The sequence below is a fragment of the Neoarius graeffei genome, chromosome 2 (assembly GCF_027579695.1).
Source record: "Neoarius graeffei isolate fNeoGra1 chromosome 2, fNeoGra1.pri, whole genome shotgun sequence".
NCBI classification, from domain to species: Eukaryota; Metazoa; Chordata; class Actinopteri; order Siluriformes; family Ariidae; genus Neoarius; species Neoarius graeffei.
Genome location: NC_083570.1, coordinates 41,551,288 through 41,577,106, shown reverse-complemented (window position 1 = coordinate 41,577,106; position 25,819 = coordinate 41,551,288). Strand labels below are relative to the sequence as shown.

At 41.5% G+C, this 25,819-nt stretch overlaps 1 protein-coding gene across 5 annotated transcripts in view; it reads left to right on the top strand.

Annotated features, from left to right (window-relative positions):
• The window catches only part of LOC132881595 (histone-lysine N-methyltransferase PRDM9-like), a 74,097-nt gene that overhangs the window by 37,796 nt on the left and 10,482 nt on the right, over positions 1-25,819 (top strand). For all 5 annotated transcript variants that reach the window (XM_060914250.1, XM_060914249.1, XM_060914245.1 and 2 more), the window contains exons 5-7: positions 3,422-3,693; positions 20,487-20,554; positions 20,725-20,903. In XM_060914250.1, the coding sequence (XP_060770233.1) occupies positions 3,422-3,693; positions 20,487-20,554; positions 20,725-20,903 (519 nt within the window). The remainder of the gene's footprint in view (positions 1-3,421; positions 3,694-20,486; positions 20,555-20,724; positions 20,904-25,819) is intronic.

Here is a 25,819-nt window from a genome sequence, read left to right as displayed (position 1 = left end):
TTTTATTGATGTTGGGAACTTTGATTATAGAGAGTGTAATATGGTATTTAGGCGTGATGTATAAAGTGTGTGTATATATATATATATATATATATATATATATATATATATATATATATATATACACATATATACATATATATACATATATATACATATATATACATATATATACATATATATACATATATATATATATATATATATATATATATATATATATACACACACACACACACATATGGTAGGTACATACAGTGGGGCAAAAAAGTATTTAGTCAGCCACCAATTGTGCAAGTTCTCCCACTTAAAAAGATGAGAGAGGCCTGTAATTTTCATCATAGGTACACTTCAACTATGAGAGACGGAATGGGGGGAAAGAATCCAGGAAATCACATTGTAGGATTTTTAATGAATTAATTGGTAAATTCCTCGGTAAAATAAGTATTTGGTCACCTACAAACAAGCAAGATTTCTGGCTCTCACAGACCTGTAACAACTTCTTTAAGAGGCTCCTCTGTCCTCCACTCGTTACCTGTATTAATGGCACCTGTTTGAACTTATCAGTATAAAAGACACCTGTCCACAACCTCAGTCACACTCCAAACTCCACTATGGCCAAGACCAAAGAGCTCTCAAAGGACACCAGAAACAAAATTGTAGACCTGCACCAGGCTGGGAAGACTGAATCTGCAATAGGTAAGCAGCTTGGTGTGAAGAAATCAACTGTGGGAGCAATTATTAGAAAATGGAAGACATACAAGACCACTGATAATCTCCCTCGATCTGGGGCTCATTCAAGATCTCACCCCGTGGGGTCAAAATGATCACAAGAACGGTGAGCAAAAATCCCAGAACCACACGGGGGGACCAAGTGAATGACCTGCAGAGAGCTGGAATCAAAGTAACAAAGGCTACCATCAGTAACACACTATGCCGCCAGGGACTCAAATCCTGCAGTGCTAGACGTGTCCCCCTGCTTAAGCCAGTACATGTCCAGGCCCGTCTGAAGTTTGCTTGAGAGCATTTGGATGATCCAGAAGCAGATTGGGAGAATGTCATATGGTCAGATGAAACCAAAATAGAACTTTTTGGTAAAAACTCAACTTGTCGTGTTTGGAGGAGAAAGAATGCTGAGTTGCATCCAAAGAACACCATACCTACTGTGAAGCATGGGGGTGGAAACATCATGCTTTGGGGCTGTTTTTCTGCAAAGGGACCAGGACGACTGATCCATGTAAAGGAAAGAATGAATGGGGCCATGTATCGTGAGATTTTGAGTGAAAACCTCCTTCCATCAGCAAGGGCATTGAAGATGAAACGTGGCTGGGTCTTTCAGCATGACAATGATCCCAAACACACCGCCCGGGCAACGAAGGAGTGGCTTCGTAAGAAGCATTTCAAGGTCCTGGAGTGGCCTAGCCAGTCTCCAGATCTCAACCCCATAGAAAATCTTTGAAGGAAGTTGAAAGTCCGTGTTGCCCAGCGACAGCCCCAAAACATCACTGCTCTCGAGGAGATCTGCATGGAGGAATGGGCCAAAATACCAGCAACAGTGTGTGAAAACCTTGTGAAGACTTACAGAAAACGTTTGACCTCTGTCATTGCCAACAAAGGGTATATAACAAAGTATTGAAATGAACTTTTGTTATTGACCAAATACTTATTTTCCACCATAATTTGCAAATACATTCTTTAAAAATCAGACAATGTGATTTTCTGGATTTTTTTTTCTCATTTTGTCTCTCATAGTTGAGGTATACCTATGATGAAAATTACAGGCCTCTCTCATCTTTTTAAGTGGGAGAACTTGCCCAATTGGTGACTGACTAAATACTTTTTTGCCCCACTGTATATATACACTAGTGCATCTCAAAAAATTAGAATACCATGAAAAAGTTCCTTTTTTTTCATAATTTAATTCAAAAAGGTAAACTTTCATATATTCTGTATTCATGACATGTAAAGTGAAATATTTAAAGCCTTTTTTGTTTTAATTTTGATGATTATGGCTTATAGCTCATGAAAATCAGAAATCTAGTATCTCAAATTATTAGAATATTCCCTAAGATCAATCAAAAAAAGGATTTACAATACAGAAATGTCCAACTTCTGAAAAGTATATTCATTTATACACTCAATACTTGGTTGGGGCTCCTTTACCATGAATTACTGTATCAATGCAGTGTGGCATGGAGGTGATCAGTCTGTGGCACTGCTGAGGTGTTATTGAAGCCCAGGTTGCTTTGATAGTGGCCTTCAGCGTATCTGTATTTTTGGGTCGGGTGTTTCTCATCTTCCTCTTGACAATACCCCATAGATTCTCTATGGGGTTCAGGTCAGGCAAGTTGGCTGGCCAATCAAACAGTAATATCATGGTCAGCAAAACATTTGGTAGTAGTTTTGGCACTGTGGGTAGGTGCTAAGTCCTGCTGGAAAAGGAAATCAGCATCTCCAAAAAGCTCGTCAGCAGATGGAAGCATGAAGTGCTCTAAAATCTCCTGGTAGATGGCGGTGTTGACTTTGGACTTGATAAAATACAGTGGACCAACACCAGCAGATGACATGGCACCCCAAATCATCACAGACTGTGGAAACTTCACACTGGACTTCAAACACCTTGGATTCTGTGCCTCTCCACTCTTCCTCCAGACTCTCTAGAACCGTGATTTCCAAATTAAATGCAAAATGTACTTTCATCTGAAAAGAGGACTTTGGACCACTGAGCAACAGTCCATTTCTTTCTCTCCTTAGCCCAGATAAGACACTTCTGACATTGTCTCTGGCTCAGGAGTAGCTTGATGTTAGGGGATACAATTTTCGCATTCCTTTCTTGAAGATGTCTGTTTGTGATGGGTCTTGACACACTGACACCAGCCTCAGTCCACTCCTTGTGAAGCTCTCCCAAGTCCTTGAATCAACTTTTCTTGACAATCCTCTCAAGACTACGGCCATCCCTGTTGCTTGTGCACCTTTTCCAGCCACCCTTTTCAGCAGTGACCTTTTGTGGCTTACCCTCCTTGTGGAGGGCATCATTGATCATCTTCTGGACAACAGTCAAGTCAGCAGTCTTCCCCATGATTGTGGTTGTGTGTACTGAACTAGACCGAGATATACACTGTGTTCATACTGTTTTACTCAAACTCGAAATGAGAAATTCTAATATTTGAGATGTTTTTTTAATGTTTTTGTACTGTATGCCATACTGATTAAAATAGAAAAATGCTTGAAACATTTTAGTTTGTGTAATGAGTCTACAATATATAACATTTTCACTTTTCTTAAATAACTGATGGAAAATATTGAACTTTTTCACAATATTCTAATTTTTTGAGATGCACTAGTATATGGTCTTAGATATACACACATTACATACACATTTGGGCATAATTCCTTCCTATTGTGTTCTCTCTATTCCCAGACTGTGAAGTTTGCAAATCCTTCTTCTTCAGCAAGTGTGAAGTTCATGGACCACTCATCACCATCCCTGATACTCCTGTTCCCATGGGAGTCCCTGACCAAGCCAGACAAACTCTTCCTCCTGGGTTAGAGATTCAGAAGTCCAGTATTCCTGGTGCAGACCTGGGAGTGTTTAATAAGGCGGAGACCGTTCCAGTAGGTGTACACTTCGGGCCCTGCCAGGGAGAACTGGTAGACCGAGAGGAAGCCATGAACAGTGGATGCTCCTCGGTGGTGAGTTTGTTATAAATTTATTATAAAGATTTGCATATTTTTAAGCAAGAAAATGTTACCACTGGATGAAGGTAACTCCAATTAATATCAATTGATTCTTTGTAGAGATATGTGGAGTAGGGGTATAACTCAAGTTAGATCACGATGCGACCCTACGTCGATTCTTTTAGCCAGTATGGTGGAAGTTCACTTGCTAATAACTGTAGGGATGATTTTCCGCGATCACGGGAAAAAAAATCACGGAATCCCTTGTCTGAAACAGAACTGCCATTCTGAAATGGAAAATGGGTTTTTGTTGGCATCTAGTTTCAGAACCACAGAAATTTATTCCACGCATCTATACAGTGAGGGTTTGTTTGTTTGTTTTTGGCAAAAATAAATCAAATCTCTGTGTAAACCAGGTTGTCAACAAACTATCAACGTCTCGCCCTGTTGTAAATGACATGAGGGCTTATGATCGGTGTGCACGCTGATTGAATTTAAAAAAAAAAAAATAAAGAGAACCCAGTTAAACAAATGAGACAAAAATATTATACTTGGTCATTTATTTATTGAGGAAAATGATCCAATATTACATATCTTTGAGTGGCAAAAGTATGTGAACCTTTGCTTTCAGTATCTGGTGTGACCCCCTTGTGCAGCAATAACTGCAACTAAACGTTTCCAGTAACTGTTGATCAGTCCTGCACACCAGCTTGGGGGAATTTTAGCCCATTCCTCCGTACAGAACAGCTTCAAGTCTGGTACGTTGGTGCGTTTCCTCACATGAACTGCTCGCTTCAGGTCCTTCCACAACATTTCGATTGGATTAAGGTCAGGACTTTGACTTGGACATTCTAGAACATTAACTTTATTCTTCTTTAACCATTCTTTGATAGAACGACTTGTGTGCTTAGGGTCGTTGTCTTGCTGCATGACCCACCTTCTCTTGAGATTCAGTTCATGGACAGATGTCCTGACATTTTCCTTTAGAATTCATTGGTATAATTCAGAATGCATTGTTCCATCAATGATGGCAAGCCATCCTGGCCCAGATGCAGCAAAACAGGCCCAAACCATCATACTACCACCACCATGTTTCACAGATGGGATAAGGTTCTTATGCTGGAATGCAGTGTTTTCTTTTCTCCAAACATAATGCTTCTCATTTAAACCCAAAAGTTCTATTTTGGTCTCATCCATCCACAAAACATTGTCCACGTGATCTTTAGCAAACTGCAGATGAGCACCAGTGTTCTTTTTGGAGAGCAATGGCTTTCTCCTTGCAACCCTGCCATGCACACCATTGTTGTTCAGTGTTCTCCTGATGGTGGACTCATGAACATTAGCCAGTGCGAGAGAGGCCTTCAGTTGCTTAGAAGTTACCTTGGGGTCCTTTGTGACCTCGCCAACTATTACACGCCTTGCTCTTGGAGTGATCTTTGTTGGTCGACCACTCCTGGGGAGGGTAATAATGGTCTTGAATTTCCTCCATTTGTACACAGTCTGACTGACTGTGGATTGGTGGAGTCCAAACTCTTTAGAGATGGTTTTGTAACCTTTTCCAGCCTGATGAGCATCAACAACGCTTTTTTTGAGGTCCTCAGAAATCTCCTTTGTTCGTGCCATGATGCACTTCCACAAGCATGTGTTGTGAAGATCAGACTTTGATAGATCCCTGTTCTTTAAATAAAACAGGGTGCCCACTCACACCTCATTGTCATCCCATTGAAAACACCTGACTCTAATTTCACCTTCAAATTAACTGCTAATCCTAGAGGTTCACATACTTTTGCCACTCACAGATATGTAATATTGGATCATTTTCCTCAATAAATAAATGGCCAAGTATAATATTTTTGTCTCATTTGTTTAACTGGGTTCTCTTTATCTACTTTTAGGACTTGTGTGAAAATCTGGTGATGTTTTAGGTCATATTTATGCAGAAATATAGAAAATTCTAAAGGGTTCACAAACTTTCAAGCACCACTGTACAGTGGTGTTAAATCTGCATCTGCCTGTCCAACCGGGCAAGTTGAATACTTGTTGAAAATCCCCATTTTTTATAATAATTATTCAAGAGTTACATCAGTAAAGTTCCAACAAAAGTACTTCACTCACCTCAATCTAGCCGTGTTATTGTTTACGAAATTCTGGGGCAGCCGAGTACAGTGTGTGTGTGAGAAAAATAATCACGTCGTAATATCTAATTATAGATTATTAGACCGTGAATTCAATGAAATTGAAGAAATGGTGATTAAAGACATTAATAAAATAAATATCTGTGGTGAATCTTCATTTCATTCAGACATTCATTGTATTTTTCTTTTGTGTGGGACACATTAACGGTCACAAATCGCGGGAATTTTATGACTGTGCCGAACTCACTCAGTTTGTTTTCTTTCACAACGTGATTGTCACTCTTATCATGTCCAACTTGTTTTCTTTCGGTTTCATTTCTTTAAATTAATTTATATTTCAGGTTTTACTTGATTAAAGATTTAACTTTATTTCCTCCAGAAGTTTTGAATTTGGATGAGTCTAACACTTAAAATTACATATCAGGTAATGGATTATAACCACACACAAAAAAAATAAATAATGGGGCATTGGATAGTTTTTGTTTATTGTTACAGTTAAAGTTTGAGTTTTATTGAAAAACTATAAATCATTAGCGCATAATGATTATCATAACTACATCAGCTTTTTTGTAAACTTTGTTAACCAGGTTCCTTTCATTTATATATTAGATACATAGTAATAAAAAAGGTTGTGGTCAGGAGAAGTGAAAAATCGTACTGCTTGTCCGACTGGACAAGTGGATTAAAAAGTAAATGTTGAGCCTGACATGATGTCTTATTTCATTTTGATGTATTTCAATGGAGGTGATGCCATGCATTCCTTCAGCTTCTTTCTCTCATTCTCCCAATTTGAACCTGAAAGTCTATAATTATGAAGAAATTTAATAAAAATGTATTGTTCAAGTTTTGTTTTTATGGATTTCAGAACTCCAAAACTGTATTGTCAGTATAACAGAGATGCCAACATTGACAAATGAAAGAGTAGCATCTCTGAGTGCAGCAAGGTTGCAAGGCTTCCTATTAGGCCGGGGGTCTGGGGGCCACCGAGACCTCCAGAAAGCAAATTTCAGGGAAGCTCAGAGATGCAATCTAGGCCATTTTAAGCTACTTTTTGAGGAAAATAAATGCAGGGTTTGCTGGACAGTACAAGTTCAATTAACACCGCGAGTTGGCCCAGTGGTTATCGTGTCCGCCTCTCGATTGGGAGATCGTGAGTTCTACTCATGGTCAGGTCATACCAAAGACCATCATAAAAATGGTACCTACTGCCTTCTGACAAGGCACGCTGCAATACAGATGCGAGTGGGGAATCAAACTCTCGCAGCTACGAGAGGACCAGCCCCCCCCCACTGTAACCCTAGCTATGTAATAGGCGAGAGGCTGAGGGCTACGGAAACAGAGATCGGCACCTCCCTATACGCCACATGGCATGGGAAGGGACTTAGACTTGGATAAGCTCAATTATCCAAACTCTCTGGGGGGGGGAAAGTCTGGCTCACTAAGAGGATGTTCAGATTAAAGGGGTTCAGGTAACGGAGCTTGTACTGTAATACAGTGTTTTCAGTAGTTTCATCATGATCAGTAACAAAAGCCGGAGTAAAAGACAAAAGATTTACATATAGCCTTTCAGTAACAACAAAATTAACACTATTTACTTCCTGAACTGTGCACCAGTCTAATAATGGACTTAAGTCAATACCAGTGCCCGACAACAAAATTAATACTGTATTTATTGGCTGAACTGTGCACCAGTCTGGACTTAATGTTTTGTTGTCTTGACAGCTGATTTGTAGGAATTGTTTGGTGGTTTTCATGTGGCGGTACACATCGCTCCTCCCCCCATGTCGCACGCTGAAATCGCACCTACACAGAGTACAGTAGGCATGGTGATTGTCCAGTTTCAACTGTACCATACGCAGCCACTTGGCCATGTATTCAACTACAAATTGCTGTTCACATATCCTCCTCTTTTTAGGCGGAGACGCCACCATTCACAATCCATGGTCTGTCTTCACTTCACACCTGACTCTAGTTTGTGAGAGAAATTCAAAGTTTCAGTTCTGGAACACGACCGATGAAAACAATTTGCTTCCAGGAAAACTACTATGCATCACTACTGCGCATTTCTGAGCGCTGCATTTAACACGCGCTGTGATTGGCCGAGAGCATAAAATCAGGTCACCTCTCGGCCAGTCACAGCACAGCTAACATAAGGATATGGAAATTCCTGAAATTATCCAAATCAGTGTAAACTATGACATGTGAAACAGTCAGAATGCTGAAATATATTGAGTCGTTCGATGCACAGGCAAATCCGGTTGAAAAACGCATTATTTTCAGGTTTACGTGTAGCACCGTTATTGTGCTTCAGATCTGTAGCTGCTACGCCCAAATCATGCATGTTGGCATCTGTGGTACATGGAAACTTCTCCCATCTCTCATTACAGAAAATGGAAAAAAAAAAAAAGGAATTGGCAAAATCACAAAACGGAATTGGCAGTTTCCTGAAATGGAAAATCATCCTCCCTACACCTGACTAATGCTCAAGAAAATATTTCTTTATTGTATAAATTAATATAATTATTCATGAAGTCACATCACAAACCCAGGTGGTCACTTCTACAAATATCAGAGGATACCTAAGAGTTCTACAAAATGACTTCTCCCTTCACATGACTATCATATTTTGGCACTGCCTAAAAGCTGAGCTCCCAATGAATGTAAAATGTTTGTGTAAATAATCCCACATTATTTTTTATGAAGCAAATTAAAAAGAAGTGCTGGATAAAAACCCATTTATCTTATGTAAATAAAAATACAAATTTCGTTGTTCAGTGGTCAAGTGTTTGAGAGATGTTGCCTTGCACTTACGATTGGGTCTCCAGTGGTACGCATGTCCTTCGTATGAATGTCATATGGTTGCATTACCATATTCTCTTGGCTCTTCGCTTTGCATGCAGCGAGCTCCACTATAAAAGTAAGCACATAAATAATGCATACAGAGTTAAAGCATGAGATACATGATTGGACACAAATTAATCTCTTAAAACTGATGAACCCGATACTGGGTCCAGTAGAACGCAACTGTAGTTGACTTCCGGTAAAAAGTTTTTTTTTTTTTTTTTAAATGCTGTTTTTTTTCTCCCCCCCCCAATATTTCTATAAGGTGGCACGGTGTTGTAGTGGTTAGCGCTGTCGCCTCACAGCAAGAAGGTCCGGGTTCGAGCCCCGTGGCCGGCGAGGGCCTTTCTGTGCGGAGTTTGCATGTTCTCCCCATGTCTGCGTGGGTTTCCTCCGGGTGCTCCGGTTTCCCCCACAGTCCAAAGACATGCAGGTTAGGTTAACTGGTGACTCTAAATTAACCGTAGGTGTGAGTGTGAATGGTTGTCTGTGTCTATGTGTCAGCCCTGTGATGACCTGGTGACTTGTCCAGGGTGTACCCCGCCTTTCGCCTGTAGTCAGCTGGGATAGGCTCCAGCTTGCCTGTGTCCCTGTAGAACAGGATAAAGTGGCTACAGATGATATGAGATAAGGTATTTCTATAAGATGAGACTTCTGTGCCATGAAAATAGCACTAAGTATATTTTGTCAAACAATCTTTAGTAATAATTTTAATATTTTTGTTAAATAAGTCATAAATATAAGGGATAGTCGAAATGAAACAACAGTACACATAATCTGTTCGCTCCAGCGCAACATGTTCAGTGTCGGATGAAATTAGAGAAGCTACTCTTTCCATTCATACCAAGCAGAACATAGCCTCAGCTAATCAGCTCACATTAGCCCCATAGCAAACACGCAGCCAAACGCATGGAGAGCATAACTCGTTGACCCACTCGGTAGGTGGGTGCCTTGGAGCAACGTTTGTCGGCCTGCTTCTTGGATGCGAGTGTGGAGCGAATGAGTCTTCTCCGGGCCAATGCCCATGTCCTCCTGCAGTGGTGTATAAAGGCCTGGGCTGATGGTACGGTGACCTCCTCCTCCTCCTGGCTGGGGAACAGTGGTGGTTGTTACCCTAGTGAGCACTGGAACGGAGAGAGACCTGTGGCAGAGGAAGGGAGAGTGTTATGTGCGTATTCGATCCAAGGTAGGTACTTGCTCCAAGAACTGGTATCCCTGGACGCCATGGACCTGAGTGCAACCTCCAAAGCCTGGTTAGCCCCTTCTGCCTGGCCGTTGGTCTGTGGGTGGAAAGCCTGAGGAGAGACTACAGGTGGCCCCGATGAGTTTGCAGAAGGCTCTCCAGAACTGTGCAGTGAACTGAGGACTCCGGTCAGAAACTATGTTGGTAGGTGTGGTGGATGAGTAGTTCTGCAGTCTCTTTGGCTGAGGGGAGCTTGGGCAGTGGAAGGAAAGTCGACGAGCGTCTGAAGATGGTGATGCCGGTTGTTGAGAGTGATGATAACGGGGAGCAACAGTCGGTTGGCAGGGGACTGGTTCAGAGCATTGCCCACCAGGGCCCCTTGATTTACTGGTGGGCTCGTCCTTTTAGCGGGCAGGCTCGGCAGATGTGTCCCTGCTGACCACAGTAGAAGCAAGCCCCCGTGTTCCGTCGGCACAGTCGTTCCTCCGCTGACACCCATACCCAATCTACCTGCATGGGTTCAACGGACGAGGCGGGTGGTGGAGAGGGGTTGAGGTGGCTCCTCTCTCTCCTCCGTTGTTGAACCCGCGCATCAATGTAATTGGCAAGGTCCATCAGGTTGGAGAGGTCTGACAGCAGTTCCCTTGAGACAGGTTCATCCTTGATAGCATCAGATAAGCCATGTAGGAACGCGTCGACCAAGGCACTCTCGTTCCAACTGCATGACGCTGTCAACGTCCGGAACTCGATTGCATAATCCAAGGTCGATTGGGACCCCTGCCGCAGCTCCATGAGCTCTCTTGCTGCCTCCCGGCCAGACAGAGTGCGGTCAAATGTTCACCTCATTTCCTCAGAGAATTCCTTGAAGCTGGAACAACAGGGTGCGCTGGCGTCCCAGACCGCCGTCCCCCATTCCCTGGCCTTGCCGGTGAGGAGCGTGATGGTATAGGCTACCCAGGAGTGTTCTGTGGGGAAAACCAGAGGTTGAAGCTCCAAGATCAGCGAACACTGACAAAAAAAAGATCTGCAGGTACCTGGTTCTCCACTGTAGGGTTGAGGCGAAGGGAGTCTTGGTTCGTGGAGAGTGGCGGTGGCAGGAGGTGAAGGAGACGGCTGGGCAGGGGTAGGCACGGCTTGGGAGTGCTGGAGTTGTGTGGCTAGGAGGTTGAGTGAATCGGACAGGGTGGCCAGGTTCTGGGTGATCTGTCGGAGTTCCTGTTGGTGGGTCCCGAGGAGGGCTCCTTGCTATTGCATAGCCGTTCTCAGATGGTTTAGTTCCGCTGGATCCATGTTGGCCAGAACGTACGGTTATGAATGACAAGATGTGGTGAGTTAGGATCCAAAACCAGAAACACAAACCAAAAAAATCCAATAAAATTTAATTGAAGTCCAAAAAAGTAAATGAACAAAATTAGCAAAATAGTCCAGGCAAAAACAAGGTAGGCAAAGACAAAACGCTGGTATGAAAAAAACATGAAAAATAGTCCTGACAAAAAACATGGCACAAAAAAACATGAAGAAAAGACAAAACGTGAGTGCAAAAAACTGTGGCAAAGACTAGGCAAAACAGACAGTAAAAATCCAGGAAGCAATAATGGCACAGAGACAACATGAAAAACAGACAAGACGTTCTGGCAAAGTCCTCTTCTGAGAATGGCCTATTTATACACAGCAGAGCAGACCAGGAAGTGAATGCCGGCAAAATGGAAGTCCTTTCCCGGATCCGGATTGCACTGAGCTGGGAGATAATAAATCTCCGGAGTGGAAGTCCGGGGCGGATCATGACAGCATCAGAGTTAGTTGTAATGATTATCTTGGTGTAACACAAAAGCCTGGACATAAATTCAATACGTTTGAAGTTCTTCATACTAACACATGTAGCCACAAAAAAATAAGTCTACCCAGTCAATTCCGTTATTTATTTTTTACAGGTCCCCGGAGCCATATTCTGAATTTCTTTCTGAATTTGTAGATTTCATCTCAGACCTGGTTATTTCCTTAGACATAGCCTTAGTTGTTGAAGACTTTAAGATTTACTTTGATAACTCAGAGGACCCTCTGAAAACAGCATTTGTGTCCATTCTAGATTCAGTAGGGGTTAATCAGAATGTCATAGGTCCTACCCATAATGGTGGCCACACTCTCAACCTAATACTAAAATTCGGTTTAAATATAGAAAATATAGTCACACTTCCACAGTCTGAAGCCACCTCAGATCATTCTCTCATTTTGTGCAAAATATGTCTGATCAATAATATATGCACCTTGCCACACTACTATGTCAAACATACATTTACATCCACTACTGCACAAGGTTTTATAAATGGTCTCCCAGAGTTATCAACTTTGTTTGAATCACCGTCAGACCCCAGAGAACTTGATCAGGCAACCGATTGCTTAGAGTCAATGTTCCGCTATACTTTAGATAATGTAGCTCCACTTAAAAGAAAACTAATTAGAGGAAAAAAAACTAGCACCCTGGTGTAACAATTTTACACACACGCACCTTAAAACAGACCACTTGAAAATTAGAACGTAAATGGCATCCAGCAAAATTGGTAGTATTCCAGTTAGCATGGAAGGAGAGTCTCTTGAATTATAGAAAATCTTAGTGCTGCTCGATCAATGCATCTCTCCACCCTAATAGAGGATGATAAAAATAATCCTAGATTCTTATTACTGTAGCAAAATTAACTAGGAAAAAGACTACCATAGACACATGCACACCTAAAATATGTAGTAGCAACGACTTCATGATTTTTTTCAATGACAAAATTGAAAAATATCCAGCAAAAAATTAATACTACTAATTTAAGGTCAGACAATTTAAGTAACCCTGTAGTTAACAATACAACTGTATCAGATCAGCAATTATAATGTTTTACTCCCCTTAGAGAAATTGAACTAACTTCATTAATTTCCACATCAAAATCTTCAACATGGCACTTCAAACAGATAATACCAGATGCAACTGAACTGCTTCTAAAAATAATAAATTCTTCCCTTAGAATTGACTATGCACCCAAATCCATTAAACTAGCAGTTATCAAACCCGATTAAAAGACGCCATCTGCCACTTAGGGCCATCTTTCGCAAGCTGGCACCCAGGTTCCTTGGACCCTTCTTCATCAAGAAGGTAATCAACCCATGTTCCGTTAGACTGGCATTACCACTCACTATGCGACATGTTCACCCTACCTTTCATGTATCATAGCTTAAACCTCTGGTTTCCAGTCCTTTGCTCCCACCCTCCAAACCCCCTCCTCCTCTGAGGCTCATCGATGGCGGCAAGGCCTACACGGTCAAGAAACTGCTGAAGGTGCGGCGGCGAGGCAGAAGTCTCCAGTACCTGGTGGACTGGGAGGGTTACGGTCCCAAGGAGAGAAGTTGGGTCCCCGCCAGGCTCATACTGGACCCAACACTTCAAATCAAATCAAGTTTATTTGTATAGCGCTTTTAACAATAAACATTGTCGCAAAGCAGCTTTACAGAATTTGAACGACTTAAAACATGAGCTAATTTTATTCCTAATCTATCCCCAATGAGCAAGCCTGTGGCGACGGTGGCAAGGAAAAACTCCCTCAGACGACATGAGGAAGAAACCTCGAGAGGAACCAGACTCAAAAGGGAACCCATCCTCATTTGGGCAACAACAGACAGCCTGACTATAATATTAACAGTTTTAACAGGTATAACCCTCAACTGTCCTCATGGGGCCGTCCTTCACAGGAGCGGTGCGATAAAACTCCGACCAGACACAGGGCACCAGGATGGATCAAGCAGGTCCGAGGGGCAGAAGAGGCCAGCATCTCAATCCCAGGATCAACATGTAACTCAGAGGGACAGAGTGGGGGGGGAGAAAGAGAGAGAGAAAGAAAACACAGGTTGTTAGGTATGCCCTAAAAATGACAAGTATTAAATCTGTGTGGTAGGCTCGCAGAGACGAGAGTCTTTACATCAGGCATAACACACAACAATGGCATGTTAATATGGTAAAAAATATCATGACCTGCTCTGGCTGGATGCTTGATTGGGTGATGGGAGCACACTCCTCAGCAATGATGGGATGCAGATGGGACCCTTAGGGCTGGCCAAGACAATTCAGTTACATTTCACCGGGTCTGGGACATGCGACAGAATGTCTGACGGCCGATTCCCTGCAGGCTACGATAGCCAGTCGAGGTCTCCACCCTCTCCACCAAAAGATTTCCTGTTGACTCCATGTAACTCAGAGGGACAGATTTGGGGTGGGGGTGAGATAAAAGAAAACACAGGTTGTTAGGTATGCCCAATGTCACCTGAATAAGTAGGAGCAGTATACATATTGCACCGAGTACAAGCAGGGACTCCGGCAACTAACTATGACAGCATAACTAAAAGGAGAGAGCCAGAAGGTAACACAGGCATGAGGGAGCCCCGGGACATAAAGCAGCCAGCCACTACACCGTCAACAAACTCGAGTGAGCAAGTGAGTGGGGACTGACAGCATCCATACATCCCAGTTTACCAAAACACTCGATGTCTGAGGACCCTCCAGATCTACTCCTTTACCTCATAAACACCATTAACAAAAGGCTTGACTAAACAGATATGTTTTCAGCCTAGACTTAAATGCTGAGACTGTGTCTGATTCCCGAACATTACTTGGAAGGCTGTTCCATAACTGTGGGGCTTTGTAAGAAAAGGCTCTGCCCCCTGATGTAGCCTTCACTATACGAGGTACCAGCAGATAGCCTGCACCTTTTGATCTAAGTAGGCGTGGCGGGTCATAGAGGAGCAGAAGTTCACTCAGGTACTGTGGTGCGAGACCATTTAGTGCTTTAAAAGGTCAATAGTAGTATTTTATAATCAATACGAAATTTGATTGGGAGCCAATGCAGTGTGGATAAGACAGGCGTGATGTGGTCATATTTTCTAGTTCTAGTAAGGACTCTTGCTGCTGCATTTTGAACTAACTGGAGCTTGTTTATGCACTTATTGGAACATCCAGACAGTAAGGCATTACAATAATCCAACCTGGAGGTAACGAAAGCATGGACTAGTTTTTCTGCATCATGCAATGACATAAAATTTCTTATCTTTGCAATATTTCTGAGATGAAAGAAAGCTATCCCGGTGGTGTTATCAATGTGAGTTTCGAATGAAAGACTGGGGTCAATAATCACTCCGAGGTCTTTTACTGCTGCACGTGAAGAAACAGAAAGGCCATCCAGAGTCACTGTGTAATCAGAAAACTTACTTCTAGCTGTATGTGGTCCTAGCACAAGTACTTCAGTCTTGTCAGAGTTAAGCAGAAGGAAATTAATAAGCATCCAGTGTCTAATGTCCTTAACACATTCCTCAATTCTATTAAGCTGGTGTCTCTCATCAGGTTTTGCAGAGACATACAACTGTGTGTCATCAGCATAACAGTGGAAACTAATACAATGTTTACGAATAATATCGCCCAGAGGTAACATATATAGAGAAAAAAGCAGTGGACCCAAGACAGAACCTTGTGGAACACCAAACTTTACCTCGGTACATCTAGAAATATCACCATTTATATCAACATACTGATAACGATCAGTTAGATAAGACCTGAGCCAGGAGAGGGCCATTCCCTTAACTCCCACAACATTTTCTAGTCTATCCAGAAGAATGGAATGATCAATGGTATCAAATGCTGCACTAAGGTCAAGCAACACAAGTAGCGAGACACAGCCCTGATCAGACGCCAACAGTAGGTCGTTTACTACTTTAACCAGTGCTGTCTCTGTGCTATGATGAGGTCTAAATCCTGACTGATACATTTCATGGATGTTATTCCTATGTAAATATGAGCATAACTGCTGTGCCACAGCTTTTTCAAGGATTTTGGAGATAAAGGGGAGGTTTGATATTGGCCGATAATTGGACAGCTGACAGGGATCAAGGTCAGGTTTTTTAATCAGGGGTTTGATAACTGCTAGTTTAAAGGATTTGGGTACATAGCCAATCATAAGAGAAGAATTTATTCTTTTTAGAAGCGGTTCAATTACTCCAGGCATTATCTGTTTGAATAGATGTGTTGGTAAGGGATCTAGTACGCAAGTTGAGGCTTTTGATGTAGAGATTAATGAAAGTAATTCAGTTTCTTTTAGGGGAGTAAAACATTCTAACTGATGATCTGATACAGTTATATTGTTAACTACAAGGTCACTTTCATTGTCCAACCTTAAATTAGTAGTTTGAATTTTTTGTCGGATATTCTCAATTTTGTCATTAAAAAAATTCATGAAGTCGTTGCTACTACATACTGCAGGTGTGCATGTGTTGATAGTGGACTTATTCCTGGTTAATTTTGCTACAGTATTAAATAGGAATCTAGGATTATTTTTGTTATCTTCTATTAGGGAGGAGAAATATGTTGATCTCGCAGCACTAAGAGCTTTTCTATACTTCAGGAAGCTCTCCTTCCAAGCTAATTTGAACACTACCAATTTTGTTTGACGCCATTTACGTTCCAATTTTCGAGTGGTCTGTTTTAATGTGCGAGTGTCATCATCATACCAGGGTGCTAATTTTTTGTCTCTGACCATTTTCCTTTTTAGAGGAGCTACATTATCTAAAGTATGGCGGAATGTTGACTCTAAGCATTCAGTTGCCTGATCAAGTTCTGCAGGGGCTGACAGTGACCCAATCAAAGTTGACAGCTCTGGGAGATCATTTATAAAGCTCTGTGCAGTAGTTGACGTGAAAGTACGTTTAATACAGTAGCGTGGTGAGGTGCATATATTATTACTCAGACATATCTTGAATGAGATGAGACAATGATCTGAGATAACTTCAGACTGTGGAAGTATGACTATATTATCTATGTTTAATCTGAATGTTAGTATTAGATCAAGGGTGTGACCACCATTATGGGTCGGTCCTATGACATTCTGCTTAATCCCGACTGAATCTAAGATGGACACAAACGCTGTTTTTAAAGGGTCTTCTGGGTTATCGAAGTGAATATTAAAATCTCCGACAACTAAAGCTTTGTCTAAGGAAATAACCAGATCTGAGATAAAATCTGCGAATTCAGAAAGAAACTCAGAATATGGCCCCGGGGGCCTGTAAATAATAAGCAATGGAATTAACTGGGTAGACATATTTTTCGAGGCTACATACGTTATATGAGTATGAAGAACTTCAAATGTATTAAATTTATAACCAGGTTTTTGTGTTACACCTAGATAATCGTTATAAATAACCGCGACGCCTCCTCCTCTGCCAGTTAGACGAGGCTGGTGTATATAACTGTATCCAGGAGGACTCGCTTCATTTAATGCTATATATTCATTTGGCTTAATCCGTGTTTCTATTAAACACAGTACATTAAACTCCTGATCAGTAATGAGTTCATTAACCATTAGCGCTTTAGATGTAAGAGATCTAATATTTAATAGCCCCACCTTTAGATCAAAGGTGCTGGCAGCAGCTGTACAGTCAGTATGATCTAATTTTATATTGATTAGGTTACTGGAACAAACTCTCTGAAAATTTCTACCTTTTTGTTGAGCTCGGGGAACAGACACAGTCTCGATGTAGTGGGCCCTGAGTGACGACTCTGTGCAGCTAGCAGACAGTCGGTTTAGCCTGTTCGTCTGCTCCCTGGCCTTGGCTCTGGATTGTCAGAAATTAACTAGGCCTGTTCTGAGACTATGACCTATGCTGCAGGAAATGAGAGCAGCACCTTCCCGAGTGGGATGGATACCGTCCCGCCCTAACAGGCCAGCAGTGCCCTCAAAATTAGCCCAATTATCTATAAAGCCCACACTGTTTTCAGAGCACCACCTGGACAGCCAGCAGTTCAGCGACCATAACCTGCTGTAAGCTACATCGCCACGGCGCACTTATCACGGAGTTCCACTGGCAACACCCTGACGCTCTTCCTAAAGCGTCTGGAGGCGCTCGTTGAAGGGGGGTACTGTTATGATCTGCCCCAGACTTCCACTCCAGAGATTTATCATCTCCCAGCTCAGCGCAATCTGGATCCGGGACGGGACTTCCATCTTGCCGGCATTTACTTCCTGGTCTCCTCTGCTGTGTATAAATAGACCTTCTCAGAAGGGGACTTTGCCAGAACATCTTGTCTGTTTTTCACATAGTCTCTGTGCCATTATAGCTTCATGGTTTTTTGCTGTCTGTTTTGCCTAGTCTTTGCCACAGTTTTTTTGCATTCACATTTTGTCTTTTCATGTTTTTTGTGCCATGTTTTTTGTCTCCAGTTTTTGTCAGGACTATTTTTCATGTTTATTTCATACCAGCGTTTTGTCTTTGCCTACCTTGTTTTTGTCTGGACTATTTTGCTAATTTTGTTCATTTACTTTTTTGGACTTCAATTAAATTTTTTTTTATTTTATTGGATATTCTGGTTTGTGTTTCTGCTTTTGGATCCTAACTCACCACATCTCGTCATTCATAACAGATGCCTCCTCTGTCAGTTAGACAAGGCCGGTGTATATAACTGTATCCAGGAGGATGAGCTTCATTTAATGCTACATACTCATTTGGTTTAATCTACGTTTCTGTTAAACACAGTACATTAAACCCTGTTCAGTAATAAGTTCATTAACAATTAGCGCTTTAGATGTAAGAGATCTAATATTTAAGAGTCCTACCTTTAGATCAAAGGTGCTGGCATTGGCTGTACAATCAGTATGAACTAATTTTATATTAATTAGATTATTAGAACAAACTCTTGAGTGTTTCTACTTTTTTTGTATAGCTCGGGGAACAGACAGTCTTGATATAGTGGAACCTGAGTGATGACTCTGTGCAGCTAGCAGACAGTCAGTTTAGCCTTTTCATCTGCTCCCTGGCCTTGGCTATGGATTGTCACAAATTAACTAGGCCTGTTCTGAGATTATGAGCTATGCTGCAAGAAATGAGAGCAGCACCTTCTCGAGTGGGATGGATACCGTCCTGCCCTAACAGGCCAGCCTTGCCCTCAAAACTACTCCAATTATCTATAAATCCCACATTATTTTCAGAGCACCACCTGGACAACCAACAGTTCAGTGACCATAACCTGCTGTAAGCTGCATCACCACACCACATCGGGATGGGGCCAGAGCATACTACAGCATCGGACATCACCTTCACTAATTTAAACACTTCTACAAAAAGTTGCTCTTCGTAACATCAGACTGACGAAGGCATATATCGTTAGCTCCTATATGGATAACTATCTTTGAAAACCTGTGCTTGCCTAGGACCCTAAGATTACCTGCTATGTCCGGCACCCTGGCTCCCAGTATACACCTGACTAAAGCTGTTGGTGCCCCTAAAGGCCTAGCTAATTTCATGCGCTGTAAAGTAGAGTCTCCTATAACCAGAGCTCTTTCAGGTTTCTCAGCAGGTGCTTCATGGCAGAGAGCAAACCTTTGAGAGACATGAAGCAGAGGAGAGCGGTGCTCCTGTGGGCGAGCCTCAGCAGTAGCTTTGGCTCTGCCATTATGCCGCTGAATCGTCACACATTCGCCCTGCTGTGAGGGCTGTAAAGCTGGAGTTGGGGGATTACTAACTCCTCCAGCTAGGGCATCCAGACTTCCCCCTACAGAAACTACACTGTTCTCATTCTCACTAACCTCCTCTAGAGTCTGGATGCACACCTCTAAAGCTGCAATCTTCTCTGTCAGAGAGCTAACTAATATACACATCACAAATAAAGCTATTACTAATGATAAAGGAAGAATGACTAAACATCCTGCACTCAACACACTAAACAAGCTGAATGTGTGTCGTGGTAGACAGTTTACGTACCTTAATCGAAGATCTGTTGATATTAAGGCAGAACCAATTATAGGTGGCCTCTGATTGCTGTCTTTGCCCAGGAAGGGGGGGAACTTCCAGTCTTTGGCCTTCTCTGATTAAAAAAAATGTGGAAAAAGGGAAAGTGAAAATATGAAAGTGTGTGCTTACTGGTTCAGTAATTGGGTTTATTTTTATACCCAAACACTTGACAACTGTGCATCTTCAGGGTTGTTTACAACAATTTAGAAATAAGATCCCACTAGATCTCAGCCTTGGTCAGTCATGTAGCATGTAAGTGATGTCACAATCTCAGATTGTCTCATGTAGTTTGTACTCAGAGCGCAATATTTGAACCTTGGAGAGAGTAAAATGTCAGCACCCAAGGACATTGTTTTCCTTTTAAAATAAAAACTATGTACAGTATACAGATATAAATATGAACAAGTGAACACTTGAACATGTCTTGTATGGATATTATCTGTCAGTATAAAGTTTATTTTTGGGGTTTCATTAAACTTTAAAGTTGTGCATTTTTGTAGCAGTCTGTTTAGAAATCAAAAAACAAGGGACATGTATTTAGCAGAGTGGTCTTATTCAAGAGCACAGCTTTGCTGTGTCAAAGACCTAAATCATTCCAGGGGAAACCTTTAGTTCACCTACATTCTGATGAAAAGCCTTACTTGCATTTTCCTAAGGTTACTAAATTCACATTAGAGCGTGTCGGCTGTTTTGTGAATCTAAATATACAGTAAAGAACCTTGAATTCTGCCTGCATGATGCTTAATATAATATTGGCATGAGCCATCATTTTTATTCCTATATACCTCATTTAAAGGTTTAGATTGATTTAATGAAGAAAATTTAAATGTGTAATTTTTCTACAGATATGCAGGAGTAGGCAGTGTGACGAAAATATGGACGCCAAAAGAGAAATGCATGCGAATTGGATGAGGTGAGGAGTACACCAGTTGTTGGGTCTTTTTAGTGATTGATTTTACAGCTCCTTGTTTGTTGGAAGAACTTTATCTTCCTTCTGTCACTGATATCTCTGCCATGTTTTCTCTAAATCTATAACTCTGATCTGATCTTTACCTTTTCTGTCATGTTGCCTCATTCTTTTAGATATGTGAATTGTGCCCGTAATGATGAAGAAAAGAATCTTGTGGCATTTCAGTATCGAGGGAAAATTTTGTATCGTTGCTGTAGACCCATTAACCCAGGACAGGAGCTCTTGGTGTGGTATGGAGAAGAGTATGCCAAAGAACTCAGTCCTGCACCTACAGGAACAACCAGACAGCAAGGTGTTAATATAGTCTAAGAGGTTACAGAGGTTGTTTTCTGCATCATCTCCTGACATATTTCTTAGCTTAACAATGTTTCTGGGATGAAAGCCTATTGTACAATGGAATAGACTGTATCCAGAGCACTCCCCCAGATAAATAATTTTGGCCTGTTCTACCAACCAGGTAGGTCTCCCCTATCACATGACAGCGACCAAACAGAGAGGGTGAAGTCTATCCTATGCTTCCTCTGAGACACGTGAAGTCAACCCACTGCATTACTTGTTATTGCTAGTCCTCTGTAAAGTCCAGATCTTCTCCATTAGAGTGCTAATTAATCTGCATTTCTCACAAGCAAAACTATTACTGATGACAGAAGAAGAATAGCTAAACATCTTCCACTTAACATACTGAAAAACTCATTGCTGCTTATTCTGAAATACTGTGGATTGTACTTGCATTTCTTTCCACTTCCTAATGAGGACTATGAAGAAAATAGTGTCCTGTCTTTAACCAAAATGGTCATTCCATGTCAATTCAACCAGAGCCTCACACCTTACATCAATTTTGCTAAAAAAAAAAAAAATCAGGATTGCACCCTTAATGTCTTTGGAGAGCACTGGCAAAATATTTTGCCCAGTTTTGCTTCTGTTACTAAAATATAGCCACTTAACGGGGTGGGGGGTCAATTTTTATTAATTTTCTTCATTCTGGAGGCTTTTTGAGGGGTTTTTATACCCACTTCTGGGTATTGCAGACAGCCCAATTTTTTTTTTCCTGGGCCCTCAGGCACCCATACCTTTTGAAAAATGTCCAATAAGCTTTCTTCATTTTGACTTCTTTCTTTCTATAAAAGTTCTAAAATGAAAAAAAAAATCACAATTATGCGAATTTGCAAGTGTTTTTTACTAGTTTTAAAGAGCTGTTTTCTAGAAAACTAAGCAAGTCTCAGACATGCCACTTGGTGACCAAAGTCTCAGTAAACTTTTCAGGCCAGGGCTATGTTAATATACAACCCCGATTCCAAAAAAGTTGGGACAAAGTACAAATTGTAAATAAAAACAGAATGCAATGATGTGGAAGTTTCAAAATTCCATATTTTATTCAGAATAGAACATAGATGACATATCAAATGTTTAAACTGAGAAAATGTATCATTTAAAGAGAAAAATTAGGTGATTTTTAAATTTCATAACACATCTCAAAAAAGTTGGGACAAGGCCATGTTTACCACTGTGAGACATCCCCTTTTCTCTTTACAACAGTCTGTAAACGTCTGGGGACTGAAGAGACAAGTTGCTCAAGTTTAGGGATAGGAATGTTAACCCATTCTTCTCTAATGTAGGATTCTAGTTGCTCAACTGTCTTAGGTCTTTTTTGTCGTATCTTCCGTTTTATGATGTGCCAAATGTTTTCTATGGGTGAAAGATCTGGACTGCAGGCTGGCCAGTTCAGTACCCGGACCCTTCTTCTACGCAGCCATAATGCTGTAATTGATGCAGTATGTGGTTTGGCATTGTCATGTTGGAAAATGCAAGGTCTTCCCTGAAAGAGATGTCATCTGGATGGGAGCATATGTTGCTCTAGAACCTGGATGTACCTTTCAGCATTGATGGTGTCTTTCCAGATGTGTAAGCTGCCCATGCCACACGCCCTAATGCAACCCCATACCATCAGAGATGCAGGCTTCTGAACTGAGCGCTGATAACAACTTGGGTCGTCCTTCTCCTCTTTAGTCCAAATGACACGGCGTCCCTGATTTCCATAAAGAACTTCAAATTTTGATTCGTCTGACCACAGAACACTTTGCCACAGTCCATTTTAAATGAGCCTTGGCCCAGAGAACACGTCTGCGCTTCTGGATCATGTTTAGATACGGCTTCTTCTTTGAACTATAGAGTTTTAGCTGGCAACAGCAGATGGCATGGTGAATTGTGTTCACAGATAATGTTCTCTGGAAATATTCCTGAGCCCATTTTGTGATTTCCAATACAGAAGCATGCCTGTATGTGATGCAGTGCCGTCTAAGGGCCTGAAGATCACGGGCACCCAGTATAGTTTTCTGGCCTTGACCCTTACGCACAGAGATTCTTCCAGATTCTCTGAATCTTTTGATATTATGCACTGTAGATGATGATATGTTCAAACTCTTTGCAATTTTACACTGTCGAACTCCTTTCTGATATTGCTCCACTATTTGTCGGTGCAGAATTGGGGGGATTGGTGATCCTCTTCCCATCTTTACTTCTGAGAGCCGCTGCCACTCCAAGATGCTCTTTTTATACCCAGTCATGTTAATGACCTATTGACAGTTGACCTAATGAGTTGCAATTTGGTCCTCCAGCTGTTCCTTTTTTGTACCTTTTAACTTTTCCAGCCTCTTATTGCCCCTGTCCCAACGTTTTTGAGATGTGTTGCTGTCATGAAATTTCAAATGAGCCAATATTTGGCATGAAATTTCAAAATGTCTCACTTTTGACACTTGATATGTTGTCTGTGTTCTATTGTGAATACAGTATCAGTTTTTGAGATTTGTAAATTATTGCATTCCGTTTTTATTTACAATTTATACTTTGTCCCAAGGGCGGCACGGTGGTGTAGTGGTTAGCGCTGTCGCCTCACAGCAAGAAGGTCCGGGTTCGAGCCCCATGGCCGACGAAGGCCTTTCTGTGTGGAGTTTGCATGTTCTCCCCGTGTCCGCGTGGGTTTCCTCTGGGTGCTCCAGTTTCCCCCACAGTCCAAAGACATGCAGGTTAGGTTAACTGGTGACTCTAAATTGACCGTAGGTGTGAATGTGAGTGTGAATGGTTGTCTGTGTCTATGTGTCAGCCCTGTGATGACCTGGCGACTTGTCCAGGGTGTACCCCGCCTTTCGCCCGTAGTCAGCTGGGATAGGCTCCAGCTTGCCTGCAACCCTGTAGAAGGATAAAGCGGCTAGAGATAATGAGATGAGACTTTGTCCCAACTTTTTTGGAATCGGGGTTATAGTTCTAGGATAGCATATGGCTGATATTTAGGTGCCCAAAGTTGGCCCCAGCTGGAAAATTAACAAATTTGCCTTATTTCATGGGAGGGTCCAGCTCAGAAGATCCACAACTTAGCAATTTGGAAAGTTGGGTACATTTAGAGTAGGGGCTAAGGCCTAACATATGTGAAAACTGGAAATGGAAAAATGTTCCCTGTGGCTTTATGAAGCATTGCTTCTACGTATATATGTACAGTGTGAAATACACTAAATTCAGGCATGTTTATGGTATTGTAATAGAGCCCACAAGATAGCTGCATCCCCGAATATATTATTTCACATATGTGAGGCATTAAACCCTACTCTAAATGTACCGTACATTTAGAGTAGGGTTTAATGCCTCACATATGTGAAAACTGGCAATGGAAAATGTTTCCTTTTTGTTTTATTGGGTCATGGTATGGTTATTGGATTTTTACATGATAATAAAAGCATTGAAATTAGTGGCCAAATAGTGAAAATCAGCTAAAATTATTTGATGATGCAATGGTGTTTGTAAGAGATAAATTATCAGTAAACTCGTATGTGTAATGCAGTGAAACTTGCACCTGTGTAAAAAAACAAAACAAAAAAAACAGTGAAATGCCTGGAAATATTGTGGTACTGGAACAACAGACGCATTACACAGACATTTTAGAGGGAATTACAAGCAGCATATAAGAATGAATGATGTGTATATATAAGAAGAAGAATGTACAAGACAAAAAGTATGTGATTATTGCACACATTTTATCAGCAGCCACTGTAACGGCCAAATCCAAGTCATCTCATCTCATCTCATTATCTTAAGCCGCTTTATCCTTCTACAGGGTCGCAGGCAAGCTGGAGCCTATCCCAGCTGACTACGGGCGAAAGGCGGGGTACACCCTGGACAAGTCGCCAGGTCATCACAGGGCTGACACATAGACACAGACAACCATTCACATTCACACCTACGGTCAATTTAGAGTCGCCAGTTAACCTAACCTGCATGTCTTTGGACTGTGGGGGAAACCGGAGCACCCGGAGGAAACCCACGCGGACATGGGGAGAACATGCAAACTCCACACAGAAAGGCCCTCGCCGGCCCCGGGGCTCGAACCCAGGACCTTCTTGCTGTGAGGCGACAGTGCTAACCACTACACCACCGTGCCGCCCCCAAATCCAAGTCACATTTATATAATTATTGACAAGCTTTTTTAAAGCCTAGCGTCAGATATTTATGGTCCACGATGACATTTTTCAGAAATGATATTGTTCCCCAAGTAAAATTACAAGCAGAGAATAATATATTCAGGGATGCAGCTATCTTGTGGGCTCTATTACAATACCACAAACATGCCTGAATTTAGTGCATTTCACACTGTATATACGGTACGTACTACGTATATATGTACAGTGTGAAATACAGACTGATTGATGTTAATTTTTTGTTTATTATTTTTATTTCATTTCATAACTATTAAATAATTCCAAATGGTCTGGCCGTTTCCTTTCCCGTGGCTGCGCTGCTGCCAGACGTGTATTTTTCACGTTGAAGCATTTTTAACCAATCACATTTCAACCATCATTTGTTGCCAGGCAAATAAATCTGCCTGGAGGCCAGTACAATCAGTTCTGCTGGCCTGTCTGTGTCATAGACTGTAGATTTAAGTTAGCGAGCCCAGAACCAGTCGTATTAGGCCGTCTCTGATGAGCCCCAACAGCCCATTGCAGGCGTATATGCTCTGATTGGCTCAAAGCATGCATAAGGAAACGTCATTGTATTCTCACCATTTGATTGGGTAGATTTCCACTGGAGTTGCGATGACGCGAATGCTACAAAAAGTCATTGAGTGCTAGTCAACTTGGCAATTTTTAACTGCATTAACGAGCTTCAATTTTTAATAGTTAAATAATATAAATATCTGTTTTATCAACCCAAAGTGGCCGA